This window comes from Pongo abelii, chromosome X, assembly GCF_028885655.2.
Source record: "Pongo abelii isolate AG06213 chromosome X, NHGRI_mPonAbe1-v2.0_pri, whole genome shotgun sequence".
Classification (NCBI taxonomy): domain Eukaryota; kingdom Metazoa; phylum Chordata; class Mammalia; order Primates; family Hominidae; genus Pongo; species Pongo abelii.
The window spans coordinates 136902479-136919460 of record NC_072008.2 but is presented as its reverse complement, the minus strand read 5'-3'; the positions used below and the strand labels follow the sequence as shown (position 1 = coordinate 136919460).

The 16982-nt window shown below is 39.1% G+C and overlaps 1 protein-coding gene across 8 annotated transcripts in view; it reads left to right on the top strand.

Moving 5' to 3' along the window:
• Positions 1–16982, top strand: part of ENOX2 (ecto-NOX disulfide-thiol exchanger 2) — a 279886-nt gene that overhangs the window by 2347 nt on the left and 260557 nt on the right. The window contains exons 1-2 of one of the 8 annotated variants that reach the window (XM_054545061.2): positions 15416–15512; positions 16515–16642. The exons of 3 other annotated variants lie outside the window; for them this stretch is intronic. Coding sequence is in view for 3 of the 5 variants with exons in the window: in XM_054545059.2 (XP_054401034.1) it covers positions 15491–15512 (22 nt within the window). In the remaining 2 variants the exon portion in view is untranslated. Of the gene's footprint in view, positions 1–15383; positions 15513–16514; positions 16643–16982 lie in introns of those variants that run through there. 4 more of the 8 variants (XM_054545060.2, XM_054545059.2, XM_054545058.2 and 1 more) reach the window with 4 other exon arrangements.

The following is a 16982-nucleotide window of genomic DNA, read 5'->3' as shown; positions in this document are numbered from 1 at the left end:
TGAAGTATTGGAGAAACAATGAAGTACAAGATGTGAACGCTTCCTGGGGTCTAGTTGGGGAGCTGGATGCCCACAGTTCTGAGATACTGTAGTGTGTAGTATAACAGAGACAGGTACAAAGTGCTACGGAGGGATAAAGGAAGGTGTGACTCACTGTAAGGGAGACTCAGGGAGAAGGCTTCCATGAGGAGGTGACATGAGATAGGTCTTGAAGAATAGTGAATTTGCCCCAGGCAGGGAAGGAGTAGAGGGGAGGCATTTCAGATAGAGGAGTCAGTCTGTGAAAGATGTGTGGCTGTATAAGAGTAGGGCATGTTCATTCAACGTGGAAGAATTCAGCATGGCTGGAGTGCAGATAGTTGAGGAAAAGGAAAGTGTAATGGGTAGGAGAAGAGTCTGGAAAGAGGTTGGGGCTAATTTGTGAAGAACCTTGATTGCAATCATAAGTTGGAATGCGCCCCCATAGGTCAGTGGTTCTCAAAACGTGGGGCATCTGCCAGTGATAGTTACATTGTGCTCCCACAAACATTTTAATTTTACTAGTTACATGTTCAAATATGTCTTAAAAAACATAAAACTGAACTAAGCCATCACATCTAAGATTACTTTGGATTTTACTTCATAAAAATAGAAAGTGAACCAGTTTTCAGTTCATTTAAGGACAAATATTAAGTAATAATAGTACACATTGTATGTGAATATGGTAAAAATCACTAAGTAATACTCATGACTGAAATTTGGGTAGTGCTGCTTGTAGGCCATAAGAAACCATTAACATGTTTTAGAAGAGCACCACGATCAGATTTTTACTTTAAGGACAATGACAGTGGGAAGGATACTGTGGAGGTGGATATGATGAGGCTGCTACTCTGTTCCACAGAGAGACAATAAAGACCCAAGAGTAGTGACGTGAGAGGAGGGAACAGATTCGAGAAACATTTAGGAGGTAAAATTATTAGGACTTGGTGGATGTTAATATTATTATGTCAATGTTACCAGAATCGTTTTAAAAGTCTGCATACCCCCCTTGCCTCTTGTAATTTATATTCTATGGTGAGCAATAATATTGCCAAAACATGCTATGTTTCTATGTTCATTAAGATTACAATGGAAGCTATAGTTGCCACTCGAGTGGATTTGGATTACACACAAACATCCTTCCCACCTTACTCAGTGTCCTTGAGAGCAGTAGCACAAATATTCAAGGCACTGATTAGGAATATGACTATGATGTGTGACCCTTAGGCATGCAAGAAATTCCTCAGCCTTTAAGACTCAGCTCATATGTCAACACCTCTGTGAAGCCTTCCCGACAGCCCTTGCCCAACATACATGAATGCACGCACAAAGCAATGTTAGGCCTCTGGCTTCCACAGGACCCTGCACTTACTTACCTCTGTCCTAGCCTGTACCACACTGTAGGGTGTCGGTCTGTGGATGTTTCTGTGTTCCCCACTAGACTGTGAACTCCTTGAGGGCAGGGACCAGGTTTCATTCATCTCCATACCCATAGCATCCAGAAGAGCACTTGACACATGGTAGTCACCTAATAAATGGTTATTGGGTGAAAAGAATTGATAAACAGATTTGCATGAATATAACTGGGGACCTTGGTAGCACAGAGTGCCAAATGCTATGAAAAGACTAGCTGTTTGCTACGTTTGCTACTTTTGCTGAAGAAAGCAGTAAATTAAAGTGCCCATAATTTCACGAAAGACCTACTTTTTCCCTCTTTTCTTCACTCTCTCCTGGTTATCTTACCTTTTTCTTTCCTATCATTTACCTATCCAGACACCTATTCCTTAGCCCTGCCCATTACTTTGCTGCTCTTGACAGAGTTCACCTTCCTCCTGCCCTGATACCTTGCCAGGAAACATCATTCCTTCTACCCGCCCAAGTCCAGTGCACTGTGTCCTTGACATCATTCTCAAGTTCATCTCCTACTCATAGACTCTGCTGCTGGGACTATAATTTGATACAGCTCTTCTGGAGAGCAATTCGTCAATATGTATCAGAAACCTTAATGGAATACAGCTTTTAACCTACCACTTCAACTTCTAGAGCTCTATGCTGAGGAAACAATCATGATGTTTCCAAAAATTTAATACTCAGGACATCTATCCCAGAGTTGTTTATACTAATAGCAAAAAAAAAAAAAAAAAGAAAAAAAGAACATCTTAAATGTACAATACTAGGGGTTTGAATGAAATCAATTGTGGTACATTTATAGAATGGATTACTAAGTAGCCTTGTAAGTTGATTTTACCAAACAATATTTAATGATGTGGAAAATTGTTTTTGATATATTAAGAGAAAATTCACATCATAAAACTCTCAGTACAGAGTGACAGATGCCAGTTTAAAAACATATACATAACACACACACAAACACGCACACACACACACGCACACGTACATCTGTGTAGGCATATAGGAAAAATCCTGTAATGGTAAACACACAAAAAAATATTAACGGGTTTGCTGCAAGTAGTAAGATTGCATATGACTTCTACTTTTAACCTTTTGCATATTTTTATTTTCTAATCTACAGTATATTTGTTAATTTTTTAAAAGTTATTTTGACCAGGCACAGTGGCTTACACCTGTAATCCCAGCACTTTGGGAGGCCAAGGCAGGCGGATCACCTGAGGTCAGGAGTTTGAGACCAGGCTGGCCAACATGGGGAAACCCCGTCTCTACTAAAAATACAAAAATTAGCCGGGCATGATGGCATGTGCCTGTAATCCCAGCTACTCGGGAGGCTGAGGCAGGAGACTTGCTTCAACCCAGGGGGCGGAGGTTGCAGTGAGCCAAGATGGCACCACTACACTCCAGCCTGGGAGACAGAGTGAGACTCTGTCTCAAAAGAAAAAAAAAAGTTATTTTAAAATGTTTTCCCGGTGTCCACTATTGTCTTACTTTGGGGCATACCTTCCACCCCCCAACACACATGCATCACTTCTAGCCTGGATTACTGCTGCTTCCAGCCTGGTTCCCTTCTAGTCTACTCTTTACCAATGCTGACAGAATGATTTTTGTAAATCACAAATCTAAAACCATCTGGCCTCTATATGAAATAGTTCAAAGGCTGTCCATTGTCTTCAGAGTAATATCCAGACTTCTTAGACTGCCTGATAAAAGCTTTGAAAATCAGCTCCCTGCTTGCTCCTCTAGTATTAGGTTTTCCTTCTGTGATTTACTTTTTTGGGGGGTCTTTGGCCAGTGGCAGGCACATAATAGGTATTTAATTAATGTTAGCCAATGTTGATGTGGACTCTATGGATTAGCTATTTTATGCCAGGCAATCTACTGGTATTTAATTCTCAGAGCAAAAATATTAAACACATAAAATAGTTATTCCTATTTTACAGATGAGAAAAACTAATACATCAAAGTGAGAAGAAAAGTTATCATAATAAAGGGCATTTTTGAAGAGAAAATTTAAAACCTCCTGCCATAACTCTGTTTTCTGTATTTTCCAGCAATCCCTGCTGGTCCTTGTCAGGAAGAAAACAGGCTTTGTACACTCCCTTGGGGAAGTTATATGTGACCACAGCATAACAAGAACAGCCAACTGACATGATCTCACCCTGTCGTGGTTCACATTGTGCTCATGTACAGAAATCTTTCCTTTGTGTACATAACACTTCATACAGGAGAGATGGAATAGCTCCAGTTGCTCTGTTTTTCTTTATTTTTTGAAATTCTGTGTCATTTGGGATGGGGATGTCAGCAGAGAGCTACAGAAAACTGTGATAGAATTGAATGTACAAGAAACAATGTGTCTCATGGGAGCCGATGTCATTGGTTAATTTATTTTTTTAAATGTCATGTAGATGTATTTTCCAGCAGTCTATCCCCAGGGAAGACCTTGGTTGAATTCAATAGTTAATCCTACTTACAGAATGCAGCCCATGTGTGCACTATATTCTTGCATTGTTAAGTGATTTTAGACATATGTAGTGGATTACCATACGACATACAATCGAGTGTATATAGGATATCTGATTTTCTCTACAATAATGTATCAGTGGTCATTCAGGATCCTGAAGTGTAGTCTTCCCTTCATTTTCCTTACAAATAATACCCATTGTGCAAAAATGGATGATTTCTAAGGGACGGAAGTCCTAAGCATGAGTCATCTGAATAAAATATTTCTTTATAAGGAATTGTTACTTTTAAATACTCCAGGAAAAAAAATCTATAGTTTTCCTGCTACATGATCAAATAATTTGAACGTAGAAATTACAGATAGGATTTCACTTCATTCGATGAATTATTGTAGGCTTACTGTGTGAAAGCACTCCATTAGGCACTGCACTAAATACTCATAAATACCCCTTTTAATGCCTTCTGAATAAAAAGAGAAAGAACAAGGGACAGAGAGAGCAACCAAGCACACAAGAGTAAGAGAATTCAAGAGCAAATAAAAGAGAAAAATTTTAACAAGCGGGCCCATCTTATAAATGAAAATTCACCCAGCTGAAAATTGGGATATGTACCCATGGGGATGTGTTTTTTTTTTTTTTTCTCGGTGGGCTAGCTAGGCAAAAATGAGCTACCAGATAGCTGATAAGCAAATGATCTGCTTCTCTGTTTACAAACAGTATGAGAGAAGGAACAGTGACTTTCTGTGCTTCCCAGCCCTGCACAAGCCTGCTGGTGATGTGAGAGTTATGATTGTGTCAGCTTTTCCAGGGTTTCTGTCTCTGCTGCAGAGATTTGGCAGACACCTCAGACAAATTTTATGTCTCTTAAATCTTCCTCAAGCTAGGCTTGGCTCTTAGATTTATATGTGCAAAAAAGTAAAGTGTTTACCAGTTTGACATTTTTGAAGATCAAAACAGACTTAGTAAAAAAAAGAAATCAGCATACACCTCAGTTTAGTCAGAAAGACCTAATTGCTTTTTGCTATTTGTTTAAAACAGCCCAAATGTGTACTTTTCAGAAATGGCTACTGATCATATGTCTAAAGATTTATGTTCTATCCCTCAGTGTTGCTTCCTTTTTTTCTTGCCTACAAAGTGTAAAGTTTTGCTGAAGTCTTAATTTTCCTTTTTTTGCCTTTACTGATACATAGTATAAAACACTGTAGGATGGAAACATGGTGAAATACATTGGCAATCTAGGAGGAGAAAAAAGTTTTTATTAGCTCTGCTTCCCTCCCCTTTCTGGTGCTCTGTTTTTCATTGGTCTCTTACTCACAAAACATTGTTCTTTGGCATAATAATGGTAGGTGAATAGAAGAATCGAAGAGCTTTCAGTGACCACACTTTAACAAAGCTGGTCCAAATGCCTCGGTAGGCAGAGCACAAATGAATATGGCAGTCATTCAGGAGAATTGAGACACTATGGAAAATGTTACTTCAGAGAACAACATTGCTTTAGTGGTGAACTGTGAAAGATAAGGATGGAGAAATCCCCAGTAAGGGCCCTTGTCATCTGCTCCAGCTGCTCTTCATTTTTAGCCAGCAACAACTGCTAATAAGAGTTTCCTGGGATAGAAACTGCCCCACAATAAGCCCCCATAAGGTGTCCTCCTATCAGCTTTTCTTCAGTCAGGTCCTCAAACATACTTCACCAGGATTACTCTGGTCACATACCATTCTAATTTTCACCTTTCAAGAGATGCTGAGTTTGACTTCAAGGAGTACTTGATGTTCAAACTCATTCATTCAATAGACATTTCAGCATATATACAGGACCAGACCCTATGCTAAACACCAGGACTATAATAATGAATTTGATGTGATGTAATCCCTGCCCTTAAGGAGCTCACAGTCTAATAGGGGAGATAGACACTCAAACCAGTGATCATATTCTGATGTGAAAGGCACCCAAAAGAGAGAGAAGGTGTTCTGGGAATATGGAGGAGGGAATTACAGCTGGGGGTAGACAACTTAAGAGATCAGAGTCTAACTGTGCTGAATCATAAAGGATGAGGGGCATTGCCTAGTCTCTATGTGGACAAAGAGGTGATGGGCAAGGATTCCAGGCAGAGGGACCATCAACACATGCAAGGCAGTCAAATGTGTAAAACTGCATAGTTCAGAAAAAGGTAAGATATTGTGTGTGAACCACTGAAAGCGTGGGAAAGGGGGACAGGATAAGAGTCTGGAAAGGTATCCTGTGGCTGGTTGGGTGAAGTAAGTCAGCTTGCTAAGAAGTATGGCCATTGTCCTATATGTAGGGATGGGTGAACACAGGGTTTTAAATGGGGGGAGTAACATGATTGCACTGGAGGATGGACTTCATGGGGGGAAAAACTGAAAGTCCACTTTCTTTTTTTAAATTTTATTATTTTTATTTTGAAATACTTTCAATTTAGAGAAAAGTTGAAAGAATGGTATAAAGAATATTAAAATAACCATTTGAGAATAAAATTTTAACATGATGCTTCATCATTTCTGAATATTTTATTTGAATCTTGTACCAGAAAAAAAGGATATTCCATATATAGCTACAATACAATCATAGACATCAGGAAATTTTCTTTTTTTTTAAATTTAAGTTCTAGGATACTGTGCAGAACGTGCAGGTTTGTTACATAGGTATACATGTGCCATGGTCAAGGATCTAGAACCAGAAATACCATTTGACCCAAGCAATCCCATTACTGGGTATATATCCAAAGGATTATAAAGTCCACTTTCTAATTTGGCAGTCTTTGAGAGGTTTTACCCTAATCATTTGCCACTATTCAGCAATGCCATCTCTGCTAGGGTTTCTTTCCGTATACAGAGATCACTTTGAACAATTGTTTCCTTCTGTACAGAGGACATAACTTCCTGCACTCCTTCACATGTTACTTAGATGAATATTCATTCTTTCCAACTCAAATCAGTGATTCCAGCAGTAATTGAGGTTTGATTATCATGAAGGAAAGAAATCAGTTTTGAAGCACAGCAGCTTCATTTCAAAAGCATTCTATGAGGCGTATTTATTGCTTGCTGAGTCAGCAGGGATGAGGCACGTGCTGGTCAGCTGCCCTTGGGATTTGGGGGAGGAAAAAGGAAAGGCCGAAGAGATGTCAGGAAGTGGCTGTTTGAAAAATAAGCAGCAACCAGCATGTTGGAAATCCTTATACGTCACATCCAGATATGGGAAGTGGATAGACGTACCAGATGTACATGAATATAAAACAAATGCATGTTGAAGGTACCTGTGCCCAAACAAATTGTACCATCTAGCCAGTCAGTTTTAGATCATGTTCTTTCCCTGACTCAGATACTGTAAATGGCTTCCCATTATCCATAGGATGAAGTTCAAACTCTTCAGCCTGACCTTTAGTACTGTCTCCAATCTGGCTCCAGCCTACCTTTCTAATCTTTATACTTCTGTCTTACAGAACTCTGCTCCAGCCAGTTACCCTTTCAGACACTGCTTTGGCACTCCGTTACTTACAGTGGGAGTCCACTCAGGGAATGGACTGTATTTTTTACTTCTTTGAATTCCCCAGAGTGCCTAGCACAGTGTCTTGCATATAGTAGGCCCCCAAGATATATCTGTGACTGTTATTTTTCCCCACCCTTCCACCATTGTTTCCAATATCTCTACTATTAACCTAATGCCCTCACTACTGAAAATGGCAACTGAGACACTAGGTAAAAGAGGTTGGTGCTCAACAAATTATCTTTTAACTTTCTAGTTTGAAGTACTTTTAAATATAGAAAAATTGCAAGCATCATGTAAGAATTCTTATATACCATTTGCTCAGATTCACCAATTGTTATTATTTTGCCCTATTTGCTTTATACTTTTCTATATAATTATAATTATTTTGTTCTGAAACACTTGTGGTTGAATAAGCCATACCCCTTTCCCCCTCTCCTTTTTCTCAACCTTTTATTGTGAAAATATTCAAATACAGAGAAAAGTTAAAAGAATTGTACAGTGAACACCCAGATACTCAACATTTAGATTCTATAATGAACATTTTGTTGCATTTGCTTTTTCACCTATTAATCTATCCATTCCTTTATGCCTTTCAGATTAAGTGGCAGACATTAGTACAGTTTTTAAAAATTTTTCAGTACGCATATCATTAACTAGATGAACAAACTCTTTTGTGCTCTGAAATCAACCAAGTCATCCTGCATTATACCTGCATTTACTGTTTTGCCAAAACTCTAGTCTACCTGTGTATCTTAGATCTGTTTGGCCATGGATCACATGTGTTTTTCATTAACTCTTGGATGACTTTCTATTTCACCTAGTGTCGTGCAAGGCACACATTCCATAGACACCACTTGATGCTAATGAGCAGAAACAGAGCTAGTGCCAGAGGAAGAATCACGATAAAACCAGAATAAACTGGGGAAGGACAGAGGGAATCTGAGAAGAGGGCCACAGGTGAATGGGAAAGAAGCCAGGGCTTGAAGAATTGCGGGGAAGCAGGATGTCTCCACCTGCCTGGTACTTCCAGCAGTAGTCTGCTACTTCCGAGCTTTTTCTTTAAAAGGATGGGTTCCAGGAAACTAAGGACAACTGCTGCTAAGCAGAGCACATGACAAGTTTCCTTGCTACTCTTTAGGAAACCCCAATTAGTGTATTCATGTTGCTTCATGAATATGCTGATTTACCATAAGATGCAAGTTAGTTTTGGAGAATGTATGTAGACCACTGAAAACCTTCCAAACTATATCTGTGCTATAACCAAAGAGCACTTAAATTCAGTGAATCCCAGTTTCGTTTTCCTTTATAACCTTTCCTTTCTTGTATTGCTATGAATACAAGGATAGCTTTCATCGGTCTTTACTGAGTTGTCATTTTGTGTCAAGTACTATGCGAGATGCTATCAGTTCACTGACACTTTCCAACAGCCTGACAAGGTAGGGACTACTTCCTCCCCATTTTTCAGATAAGAGAACTTGAGACACAGCACAGTTAACTATCTTGTCCATAAGACAGAATTCAAGAAATTCAGGTCTGCCTGACTCCAGAGCCCAGTAGTCCTAACCGTTATGCCAAACTGTAAAATGAAATTTAAAAAAATGTCAACCCAGTATAAATGCAAGGAAATTTACTTTCACTGTTTTGAATCAGCATGTAATTTATTCACTAAGCAAGCCCAATTGAATCAGTGAATTAAGAACTATTCCTTTAATTCTTAAGATATTGTTATAGTAATGGATTCAAATTGCCTGAGTTCGAATCCCAGTACCAGTCAAGTACTGTAAGCAAGTCACTTAGCATCAGTAAGCCTTAGTTTCCTTGCCTATAAAGTGAGGATAAAAGTGTCTACTATAGGAGGATTACTTGAGCCGAGGAGTTCAAGGTTACAGTGAACTATGATTGTGTCACTGCATTCCAGCCTGCGTGACAGAGCAAGACCCTTTCTCAAAAAAAAAAAAACAAAAACAAAAAACAAAAAAAACCCATATAGCATTGTATTGTGAAAATTGGTTAAGAAAATTATGTAAAATTTGCCATGTCTGACATGCAATAGGGGCTCAGCCTATACTAGAACACTGTCATTTCTTTTCTTTTCCTTTTATTGGACCAGACAACTCATCTGTAACTTTCACTTGAGGAAAACAAACTATTCCTGAAACTTTTTTTTGAGGAGAGACATTCTGAAAAAGTATATTAGGTTATTTCTGAGGCTGAACAAGGACAGTTACCAACTCTTAAATGAAGTGTATTTCTTTAAAAAAAACACTTTTTAAAATTTTATTTATTTATTTATTTAAGAGGTGGGATCTCACTCTCTTGCCCAGGCTGGTCTTGAACTCCTGAGGTTAAGTGATCCTCCCACCTGGGCCTCCCAAAGTGCTAGGATTATTGGTGTGAGCCACCATGCCCAGCCAAGTATATTTCAAAATAAGCTAGAAACATGAATCCTTAAGAGAGTTGGGGTGGTCCATCTCTCTGCCTCCTGCAGATTAAGGCTAAATTGTGACTTTATCTATTTCATCACAGACTAAATTCCACAGTTGGCATAGACTATTAAAACTAGGATATTGGCAATCCCAGCCTGGCCATTTCATGGCAAGCAAGCTGAGGCTAAGAGAGTAGAAGTGACTTGACCAAGATCAAACAGTGAAGAAAATCAGGAGACGTCAGTTCTTCTGACTCCTTATCCAGTGTTCATTTTGTGGTTCCCTTGTCAGCTTCCAGACAGGTGAAACCAAGCCTTGCTGTGTGTTGTTTGCAGGAGCTTGAGCTGATTAGACTCTCAGGGTTTGGTGCAAGTTTGATCGATTCAGAAAACATGAAACTTTGTTCTGGTTCAAATCAGCTTGCTAGTTTTTGTTGCTTTCAAACTGTTACAATTTCTGTTTTGTTTGGAAGTTAGCAAATTAGTGTTGTGTCTTCCCGTTTAAGTTCATGGTTTGGTTCAAGTTCTTAGTTCTTTGAAATCTTCCACTAGGACTTTTGTTTTTTTTTTTTTTTATTTTTTTATTTTTTTATTTTTATTTTTATTTTTTTATTTTTTTCTTTTTTATTATTATTATTATTATTATTATTATTATACTTTAGGCTCTATGGTACATGTGCGCAACGTGCAGGTAAGTTACATATGTATACATGTGCCATGCTGGTGCGCTGCACCCACCAACTCGTCATCTAGCATTAGGTATATCTCCCAATGCTATCCCTCCCCCCTCCCCCCACCCCACAACAGTCCCCGAAGTGTGATGTTCCCCTTCCTGTGTCCATGTGTTCTCATTGTTCAATTCTCACCTATGAGTGAGAATATGCGGTGTTTGGTTTTTTGTTCTTGCGATAGTTTACTGAGAATGATGATTTCCAATTTCATCCATGTCCCTACAAAGGACGTGAACTCATCATTTTTTATGGCTGCATAGTATTCCATGGTGTATATGTGCCACATTTTCTTAATCCAGTATATCATTGTTGGACATTTGGGTTGGTTCCAAGTCTTTGCTATTGTGAATAATGCCGCAATAAACATACGTGTGCATGTGTCTTTATAGCAGCATGATTTATAGTCCTTTGGGTATATACCCAGTAATGGGATGGCTGGGTCAAATGGAATTTCTAGTTCTAGATCCCTGAGGAATTGCCACACTGACTTCCACAAGGGTTGAACTAGTTTACAGTCCCACCAACAGTGTAAAAGTGTTCCTATTTCTCCACATCCTCTCCAGCACCTGTTGTTTCCTGACTTTTTAATGATTGCCATTCTAACTGGTGTGAGATGGTATCTCATTGTGGTTTTGATTTGCATTTCTCTGATGGCCAGTGATGGTGAGCATTTTTTCATGTGTTTTTTGGCTGCATAAATGTCTTCTTTTGAGAAGTGTCTGTTCATGTCCTTTGCCCACTTTTTGATGGGGTTGTTTGTTTTTTTCTTGTAAATTTGTTGGAGTTCATTGTAGATTCTGGATATTAGCCCTTTGTCAGATGAGTAGGTTGCGAAAATTTTCTCCCATTTTGTAGGTTGCCTGTTCACTCTGATGGTAGTTTCCTTTGCTGTGCAGAAGCTCTTGAGTTGAATTAGATCCCATTTGTCAATTTTGGCTTTTGTTGCCATTGCTTTTGGAGTTTTAGACATGAAGTCCTTGCCCATGCCTATGTCCTGAATGGTATTGCCTAGGTTTTCTTCTAGGGTTTTTATGGTTTTAGGTCTAACATTTAAGTCTTTAATCCATCTTGAATTAATTTTTGTATAAGGTGTAAGGAAGGGATCCAGTTTCAGCTTTCTACATATGGCTAGCCAGTTTTCCCAGCACCATTTATTAAATAGGGAATCCTTTCCCCATTTCTTGTTTTTGTCAGGTTTGTCAAAGATCAGATAGTTGTAGATATGTGGCGTTATTTCTGAGGGATCTGTTCTGTTCCATTGATCTATATCTCTGTTTTGGTACCAGTACCATGCTGTTTTGGTTACTGTAGCCTTGTAGTATAGTTTGAAGTCAGGTAGCGTGATGCCTCCAGCTTTGTTCTTTTGGCTTAGGATTGACTTGGCGATGCGGGCTCTTTTTTGGTTCCATATGAACTTTAAAGTAGTTTTTTCCAATTCTGTGAAGAAAGTCATTGGTAACTTGATGGGGATGGCATTGAATCTGTAAATTACCTTGGGAAGGATGGCCATTTTCATGATATTGATTCTTCCTACCCATGAGCATGGAATGTTCTTCCATTTGTTTGTATCCTCTTTTATTTCCTTGAGCAGTGGTTTGTAGTTCTCCTTGAAGAGGTCCTTCACATCCCTTGTAAGTTGGATTCCTAGGTATTTTATTCTCTTTGAAGCAATTGTGAATGGGAGTTCACGTGGACTTTTGTTTTTGACAAAAATACTCAGTATCTGGGGTGGCTAGTGATGGAAATTCATTTGAAAAAAATCAGTCAGGCTTGGTGACGGCTGCCGAGGAGGAGCTTGGGTGCTTTAGGGAACCATTAGTGCTTACATTCTGGAACTTGAAATCAGGATAATGGAAACAGTGCAATGGTTTTTGGTGTGCGTGTTTGTTTTTATAAGGATGCTTTCATTGCCCTTCTTGCTAATCTGGGTTGAAACTACTGCCTCCCACCTCATTGCCTTTTGGGACACTCTGTCAGTCATGTTCCTCATTTTTTGACTGTGAGAAAGAAGCTAACAAAAAAAAATCATCTTTCCTGTCCTTTCCCTTTACTTTGAATGGCTCTTCTGAGGAACTTGGGGAATATGAATTTCAAGCTTAAATTTGTGGAGTTTAGTTGCAATGCCCAAAGGCAGAACAGTCCGATTCTGAAATACAGCCTTTGTTCCTTTCTTACCAATGTGGTTTTTAAAGTCTCAGGCAAGCCTCCTTTGCTGAACCTGAAATTGGACTGACACCTTCCTTAGTGGGCAGCCATGCTGCCAGTGAGGCTGTGGTGGACGGTAGCAGGGATGAGGCCTCTGGAGAATTGTGTCCCACCTGCCTCACTTTCCGAATGGCAGAAGAAAGTGAGATCTGGTGCTAGGGCTGTCAGTACCTTTTCAGGCTCTTGACTGTTTCCCTAAGCAGTTGGAAGGCTAGGATTGCAGCTTCGATGGTTAGGGGGCCACTCCCAATACCTCAAAAGACAAGCACTTTTTATTATAGTAGGTGAGACTTTGGATGATTTCAGCAAGTATGTTTCTAATTAGAAAGCTTTCACTTTAGATTCATTTTCTCTTTTCTCTACCCCTCCCCTCTTTTTCCCTCCTCCTCTCTTGTCTTTTTCTCCCCTTCCCCCTTTCAGCAGCTCACTTGCTCTTAACTACCAATTACCTGTTATGTGATTAATATTATCCTTTTCCCAATTGGTTTAACATAGATTTTGGATATATATTTTACTGGCATCTTCAGTAGTAGCAATGACGTTCAAAGGGGCAATTAGAAAAAGTTTTCTTTCTTCTTACAAGAAGTAGGATGGGCACTTGTTTGAGGGCACAGATAGCACTGGATGGGGCCAAGAGGAGCTGACATCTGATATCCCTGCTGTATCCCCCACCTTTCTTTTGGCTGCTTCAGATTTGGTTCATGTGGACAAACACACACTTGGGAACCACCATACAGATGGAAATCAGGACATGTGGGATTTGGCTGAACCAAAGATCCCCAAACATTGCCTGGATCATTTAGTGCCCCAGGTGTGGCCACCCCAGGACTTCATGTGCTAAAATTGTGTCCCAGCTGAAGCCAGCTGGTCACTGTATATATAGTATCAAGGCAGCTTGGAGCCTCATAAAGCATGACTTTGGATTTTTACCTTATGGATTTAGATTTAGTTAATCACCTTGAATCCTACCCCAACACACTGGGCAATGAGGATGTAACAGGCAAATAGAAAGCTTGAACAAAAGGAGATGCTCATTATCTAGTAGTTTGCATTCTAGATGGGACGTAATGCTAGACCATATGAAGAAAAATGGGCTGACTTTCCAGAAAGGAAAGAGAGAATTTAGAGGGCTCCAGTCTCTTTAATAAACTTTTGATGTATTATTTTAAAATTTTCTCAAAAAAGTTCCCTGCTGTAGAATTTTAAGAGCAAACAGCGATTCCGTCTAATTTAAAAATTGTAAGAATTGAACGGTGTTTCATGAAATTATACTGGTTCTTTCTTTTTATTTGCCTTATGTGATAGAGGTACCTCACTTCAATCATTAAGGCAAGATTTGTTTAGGGCATGGTAGTAATAATCCCATACAATTGTATAGCCCTTTACAATTTACAAAAGGGTTTTCATACCTATTATCTCATTAGCTCTTCACAGCAATCCTGTGAGACAGTCAGGATAGGTACTATTATCTCCAGTTAACAAATAAAGGGAACTTAGGCTCAGAGAAGTTAAGTGGCTTGTCCAGAGTCACATAGTTAGAAAGTTGTAGAACTGGAAGCTGAACCCAGGTTTCCTGATACCCAGCCCCAGTGCTCCTTCGGTTGTATCATGTTTCCTCCCAAAGACACTATCTCCTTTTTGTTCCTACTTGTGATTAATTTTAAAATCAGTCTAAAAATGAGCTTTAGTTTAGCGGATGAGTAAAACTGAGGCACTTACATGTAAAGTGCTTTCTTAAGTCACCTATGAAGTGGGTCCTGCACATAGCTCTTGGCTTTTCACCTTCATTTTAACTGAACTATTTTTAAGTAGACATAGATTTGTTTTTCAGTGTTAAATATGTGGACAAAAGTTGTGTGATCCACTGATTATAGGTGTGAAAGCTGCACTTGGGGAATGGGACTAGGGATGAAGAATTGCCTTAAAATAATTAGCTTCTTGCCTTTGTGTTAAGAGATGTCATGTTCAATAGAATTTAATTTCTTTTTACTTCCTTTGCTTCCAGCCTTTTAAAAATACAATTCTTTAGGGAAAATTAGCAAATATTCATTCTGAATGTTGATTTCTCAAGAATAAGGGTAGCCAGAGGAAAGAAAAAGCAAAGGGGTGACTTTCTGTGCCCTATAAGAGTGGGCAAACATTATTTTGTTTGGAGCTGTGAGCTAAGATTTCTTCCAAGGCATGCAAATCATAAAGTTCTGATTTGTCAACTGCATGCTGTTTCTTTAGGCACTGATGTATGAAATCCCGAACGAATTCTCCAATGAACATACTGCTAATTGCTTCTCCACCTGCTCTCCAACCTCCTCCACCCCACCCCCTCCACTCCCAATTCAGCCTATAAGTGTCCGTCATTGGAGATGGATGGTGACACATGCAGTAATAGCAATTCATAAAAGCCAGTTCCAGCCCTTGTCTTCAAGGCTCCTGGATTTTCCACTGCCTGCTTTTGTGTAAGTGAAGTGGATGGAAGTGCTACTGGCATCAGAATCCTCCTCCCTATGCTCCGTTGCCGAAGCTCAGTTGCTTGGCTGGAGCTGAGCTAAACAGAAGCGTCGTATCTAAGCTGAATTATAGCTATTTTTCTTTTTCCTCAATGGGGTGGGTGGGTTAGGGATAGGGTGTAGTGGGGGTTTGGGGTGCTTTGGCTTTTCTTCTTGTGGAGAGAAGAGGGTAAGGAGAGAATAACTCACGATAGGATACAACGTGAAACAGTTTCCTGAAGAGTGTCACAATGTTCCTGGTACAATATACAGGTATAGTATGTTTTGTTTTATCTGAATTTCCCCTTTGTTTCAAAGTGCATTTCTTTCTTTTATTTTTCCTTCAGTTCAACTGTACTGAAGGACAAATAGGGTTCTAATGAGCTAAACAAAATAGCTGCATAAAACATGCCTGCCCCCAGCTATAATGTTTGTAGCAGATTGCTGTATAAAATCTGCGTTTTCTGTTAAACTGGTAGTCCCGATCCCTTAATTGTGCACCCTTCTCTGCTGTATTCTTGTATTGAATTTCTCAAGTCTTATGTCTGCAACTGGTAGTATGTGATATAGCTTAGAGTGTTTGCACAGAAGACAGTGCTTTGGAAGCAAAAAGCAATTTTTAAACACTTAGTGTGTTATGTTTCTCTTGAGTTTATTAACTCCTGTATTTGTTAATTGGTTGTATAGATTTGGGATATACTTAACAGTAGGGAAACTTCAAACAGGAAGCATTCCAGGACACATCTGTTTGGTAAATTTAGTTATTTTTCATTACTGAACTCAGGTTGATGCACATTACGTATTATTGTTGTTTGTTTATTCTCCTGATAGAAAAAAAAAGTGCTGGAAACAGCAAAGCTACAAATACGAGCCCCAAACCATCTGTATTGTAAAATATCCTTGGATCAAAAGTGTTTCTTAAGTATTCTCTTAAGCTTTCAGAAACATAATCGTCCATAATAATGAAGAAGATTCTGATCAGGTATGGGCGAATGTTTTTTGAAAGGCTTCTTGTACAGCAGTTAGATAGAAAGGTCCCTTGCAAATGAAAAACCCGGAGAAAGTTTCACTTTCTTGCTGCACAGAACAGAAGCTTAGTTCCTACAACCACGTTGTTTTGATAAGTTTGAATATCATTTGTTGCCAAGGACTTTCATCTCCATTGTTGCTTTATTATTCTTAAAATATTGTGCTCCTACGCTTAACAGCTAAAAGATCATGTTCTATTTTGATGCGTGGTTTGACAGTTGATTTCGCTCCTCATTAATTGGACAGCATGCAGATGATGTGGAGAAGTGAGTGAGTGACAATATTTCAAGGTTACGTTGAAGAGCATACAGTGAACCTTAGTGCCTGGACCAACAGCTGCTGAATTGAATTGTCTGCAATTAAAGCAACAGCAGGTTTGTGTAGTCTCCCTGCAGCCCATTTATTTGAATTTATAGCTTCAGTTTCTTCTTTGAGTATTGGTTGGTTTGTTCTGCTAAGTGTTGGAAAGTTGTGCTTGTTGGATGTTTTCTCTATACTCCAATGCATGCTTGACTCTAGAAGAGCCTTCTGTGTACATTTTAATGTGAGAAGTTGTTGAGGCTTTTTTCTTACGGTTAAAACCAGAGATTGTCTTATTTTCTCCACTATAAAATTAAATAGATTTATATGGAAAGTATTGCTTTGTTCAATAAATAGAGATTTCTCATGGACCAGTGTTACTGGTTTAAGTTTCTGGCAATGAAAAATGCTGGA